Genomic DNA, 5,342 nt, shown 5'->3' on the forward strand with positions numbered 1-5,342 from the left:
CGCGCCTTTTTTTACTGACAAGATTTGGTTGACCAGCTATAAATTTCCGGTGGGAAATAAAAAATTGTGAGACTGTGACAAGGACAAACAACTTTCGCTGCTACTCCTACAAAAGACAATAATTAACTGGATAATATGGCATGATGATCGATTCGATCATTTCCCCCACCCCTCATGCCATATTATCCAGTTAAAATACTAGATTCATGGCCGTAAGAGATATATCTTTCTCTCTTTCTCTTATGGGTGCGGCGCACCGTGACCTTGGTGCGGTGCGGTTGTGTGTTATGGCTTTAAGTGAGACCAAGACAGCGATATCTCTTTCTCGCTTTCACTTATCGGTGCGGCGCTCCAAGATCGCGGTGCGGTAGTGTGGGAAGGCTATAAATTTCACCAAAGCCTATGGCTGTTCTTTTTTATCCTGGCAACCCTGTGTCACCTAAGTCACTGTCAAGGAATGACGAATGTCCATTGAATGTCGAATTTTTGATGCTTTGGCTGGGATTGGATGAAGCAGAATAAGTGCTCGTGATTTTACCTAAAATACTGAATAATCGTGAATTTATACTTTACTCGCTGTTGGCATCTCCTTCAACATGTCCTTACTGAATCACTCTCGGGTTTCTATTAGTGTGATTGCCATATTTAGTTCTATGCTATTGCTGGCTAATAATTATGTGCAAGCTAATGAAAATGAAGCAGTCAGTGCCTCAAAAATTGGTCGAGGAGTTGGGCATATCATGAACATCTACTACTGGTGAGAATCCTTCGATTACTACTCGCCTAATTTTAGTTCCTGTTATTATTACTAGGTATGTGTACTTAATTGCGACATTTTATTTGCAGCTACTCGTGCGGATACAGGAAAGTGTTTGAAGACTATGCTGGAATCATTTCCCAAAAATATCCAGACATCTCTGTTATTGGCGCCAACTATGACCCTCCTGGCATGAACATGTACCTCTCAAGGATGATAGTAAGCCATGCCAATTCATAATTATTCTAAGTTCTTTTTTTATTTTCCTCATGCTGACTTTAATGTATATCTATGAATCAAAATTTTTGTGGTAAGTATCTTGATTTTTGTGGTATAAATTATGTTTTTCCCGGGCCAAATTTGTTTGTGAATTATGTGCAAATTGACCACATCAATGAACCCAAATACCCTTAATGGAATGATTAAATTGTAGAAGTGATTTAAGTCCTGATTAGTGCTAGGAAACTATTAAGTTAGTTGTATTTAGAGTATACATGCTATCTTTAATATAACCATTACAGTCTCTTTGAAACCTTGCATGAAGAGAGTAGAGGAATCTTATCATCATTCTTATCTTTTACATATTTTATTTGTAGGTGTAGTGAACATAACTTACTGTTCATGTGAACACACAATATTCTTCTTATCTCAATTTATATATAAAGTAAAGTAAAGTAAAGTAAATCTTTATTTCAGTACATATTTGATATTGAGCATAAGTATTAAACAAAGAGGTTAAGCAAGTACTCGAATAACATAAACCAAGAACAAATTATACATGGTTCCTACACTAGGCAGTGCCTGTCCCGTAGGTAGCCGACACAGTTACGAGTATTCAAACGACATGTAGCACGTAGTTAACACAATCAGGCTTAGATTATTGCAGGTCATACTTATTAAAACGAAACTTATTTAAAAAATTACAAATAATATTAATATAATCTATGAAGTTAAATATTTATTTACATTTTGAGCTTACTAAGGTGTAGCGAAATCACTCAATATATTATATATATTGACTCAAGAGATAGAATGTAAACTAAATAAATTAGCCTTTTACAAATTTAGATTCTTCAACCAGTTTATAAATCAAGGCAGTTTGTATTTAATAAAAATAATAATAGTGTTAAGTTTATTTGAAATTGCAATCACCTGTCATAGGACTACACACTTACTTACTCTGTAGTTATAACTACAGTTACAACTACTGCGGTCTTATTATCTGACCTATGTTGTTGCAGCAAGGTTTACAAATGGGCTGTTAACGTGTGTCCATTGTGTACATAAATAGAGATGCAACATTCTGACTGATAACTGTCTACCATTACTAATCGTAAATTTAATAAGTAAAACTTACTAATAGAAGATTGGCATTGTGTTATAATAACAAGCTACAAATGTTCTTTTATTTCAGGGTTTTGCAAAAATGTTGCTGATCATGTGCATATTGAGCGGAGTGAACATATTTGCGTGGCTCAACAAGCCGCAGCCGGCCTGGTGGAGTTGGTGCCTGGAGAACAAGCTGTATGCCTGCATGATGATGTTCTTCCTTGCTAACATGCTTGAGGGCCAACTTGTCTCGTCCGGAGCATTCGAAATATCTCTAGATAATATTCCACTATGGTCTAAACTAGAAACTGGAAGAATTCCTCAACCGCCAGAATTGTTTCAGATAATTGATAATACATTACAATTCTCTAAAATGGATATGCCAAAGAACTTTGCGCAATAGGGTTTAGGGTTTCAGTGGTAATTAGGACATCTTATTCTTTTAATTATTTTCTTCTTCCTATCTTTATTACTTGCAGCACTATGATCAAATTAATGTAACTTGTTTCAACTCATACTAAAGTATTTAGTGGAATATTTAGGCTAATATAACTGATGTACCTATTGCATAGTATTTAGCAACAAAAAAAATTTTGCTTATAGAAGAAACACTTTTATGCAGAAGTAATAAACAACACCTGATTGTGGAACAAACCTGAACAATAAGCATATAGGCAGTGTTGGCCGAAACGTTAATGCAATTGAAAATGTTGGCCATTAACCATTATAAATTGAACCTTAAACCGTAACGGACGATTACAGTTTACGGTTCAATTTATAATGGTTAATGGCCAACATTTCGGCCAACACTGCATATAGGTAATCACTACTAATCAGTCATCTCTACTTAATACTGTAGTATGGAGCATTTAATTGTCAATGGGGCATACCATTTAGATACTTTTGGGTTTTAGATAGGTCGTTTTGCATCACTGTGTGGGTATTTAAAAGAAAATTACTGCTTAAAGTATTTGCAAAACGATCCAATTGGGTTTATTTGATACCTAAAATTAGGTAGGTGTATATTTTTGTTTTAACCTGTCGAATACCCACGATATGACGTCACCCATAAACGTTCTGGCTCAAATATGAGCCGCTGGGAGCTGACAGATTGCATTTCTGGTTATATTTTTGTACAAAGATGTGGTATTATTTATAGTAGTTTTGTTAAAGTACTAGAATAATGTGATGTAGATTCGTAAAAACAGCGAAAAACCATATTTGGTGTTTGCAAATGAAGCCAAATGATAAATCAGGATTGTTTTATTTAGGGATGGATATTGGAATGGAAATTTGTTATTTTTTATGGAATTATATTGAAAAACGTTTCAAGTATTCGCATACAGTTTAACCACCTTTATTATTTTAAAAACATTGCATTTAGAGAACAGTTATTTATAAGACTAAGACAACAGTAATTTTCTAGTCACATCATATTCAACTAGTTACTGTACCAACAATAACACAATGTCAAACACATCTTTTGAAAACCATCAATAAAGTGATTTAAAACAAGGAAATATTATTTCATTTTACATTACTTTTTATTCGAACAAATTACGGTTTTTAGGAGACGTGGGCTCATAGACGGCGCGCGAACTCGTATACGATTTTAGTTACATTGCGGACCATTGGGGTTACATCAATTCAGCCGACCGATCAAATAACGCAATGTAATAAAACTCGCATCGCATGCGAGTTCTCGCACCGTCTAAATGAGCCCTAAGGGTAGAATCACATCTATCACTTCTATCAGCGCCGAGCCGCATTCTATATATGAGAAATCGCTCGTTACTATGAAGATGGCGAGATGTGATTCAACCCTAAAACTCTTCAAGTATTTCAGGGAATGGAACCTCAATAACAAATCGTCAGATGACAAGCAAAAGTCACAAATTACTATAAAATATTTAAACAAAAATCAACCTTCTTTTCGTACTAATATGGTTCACTATGGCTATGAACTTGTGGAGGTACTTAGTGACTTTTGCTTGTCACCTGACGAAATAAGCATTAGATTTACCTATATACATATACTTACTTGAATACTTATCATGTGTGAATAAAAATTAACGAATCTTTCGTACCTACCCTATCTGCCTAATTTGTATACTCTAAGGACGGATTAATAATCACAAAAGTGTTCTTGTCGGCGGAGAAAATAAGGACGGTATAAATTAACTGCCGCTTCAGGCACAGCGCACGTAAATATAGTGTGGCAAACAAGTTTTGTCAGTAAAATTTATCAGTAGCATAATAAATCTCTTTTTTTTTGGTTTATAATACTATAGCATAAGAAAAACACAGTATGATTATCTCTGCCTATGTTACACTGACAAACGACTCTTGCCAAATTATAGGGAACGTGTATAAACTATAGGGGCAGCACAGGAGCCCCCCCCCCCCCCTGTTTATTGGCGCGAAAAGTAAATGTCAAGTTTAAGCTTTCAATGTAGCCCACACGATGGCCGAACCTACAATGAACAAGAAAATGTACGCAAACTGTAGATTGTCACTACACACCAAAGCAAGTGCTGCCCAGCACTTGCATTGGTGTGTAGTGACAATGTACAGTTTATGTTCCCGATTCAAGTTACAAGATGGCAGACCCTCCAATCTAAAGACGGCCTTACTGCGGCGTGTGGCACATGGGATAGGAGTGTCGCGCGGCGCCTCTAGTGCGCGTCCCGACACCGGGCAGCCCGGGAATAGAGATGATGACACATGTTGAATTTTATAACAAATCTAGTAAAATAGATAGCTAATTAGCAATTTATCACAATATTGTGGATATTAAAAAAATATATGGAAATAATACAAAAATACAGCACCTGAAAACTTTCAAAATTTAAGTTTTTTTTAAACCGATAAAAGTAAGGGTACCATTCGATTCCTTACATTTCATCCAAAAAAATATTGTATAGCAACTATATACATAAACGCAATATTTCACCGACAAAATCGCAATTTTCTTGTTCTGTCCATACTACAAGATGGGTTCCCAGAGACCTTGACGTCACGTTCCCTTGTCGCTTTGTTTAGGGCGTTTCGCGAGTGAAGTGCGACTGTCGGCCTTTGACTACAATTTCTGACTTTTTTGTTACTTTAATTCAATGGGTCCCATATAGACATTTGATCCTAAAAACAAACCCGATCGATTGATACCATAAATGAAAATTAGTCATGTAGCCTATACGACGTCGCAGCTGGGGCACACTGCTTTCCTGGCAACCCTGGTTTCCTGTACCCGTCGTTT

The 5,342-nt window shown here is 36.0% G+C and overlaps 1 protein-coding gene and 1 long non-coding RNA gene across 2 annotated transcripts; both read left to right on the forward strand.

The window, feature by feature from the left end:
- The first annotated feature begins 462 nt into the window (after positions 1 to 462).
- Positions 463 to 2,653, forward strand: LOC134648020 (thioredoxin reductase-like selenoprotein T homolog CG3887). Its single transcript, XM_063502449.1, has 3 exons — positions 463 to 757; positions 847 to 976; positions 2,172 to 2,653. The coding sequence occupies exons 1-3, from the start codon at positions 597 to 599 to the stop codon at positions 2,487 to 2,489; spliced, it is 609 nt and encodes a 202-aa protein (XP_063358519.1). The 5' UTR covers positions 463 to 596; the 3' UTR covers positions 2,490 to 2,653.
- A 267-nt stretch (positions 2,654 to 2,920) lies between these two features.
- On the forward strand, positions 2,921 to 3,606 carry LOC134648479 (uncharacterized). Its single transcript, XR_010096895.1, has 2 exons — positions 2,921 to 3,100; positions 3,180 to 3,606. It is a non-coding gene; the product is annotated as an uncharacterized LOC134648479 (long non-coding RNA).
- Positions 3,607 to 5,342: the final 1,736 nt, after the last annotated feature.

This window comes from Cydia amplana, chromosome 5 (assembly GCF_948474715.1).
Source record: "Cydia amplana chromosome 5, ilCydAmpl1.1, whole genome shotgun sequence".
NCBI lineage: Eukaryota > Metazoa > Arthropoda > Insecta > Lepidoptera > Tortricidae > Cydia > Cydia amplana.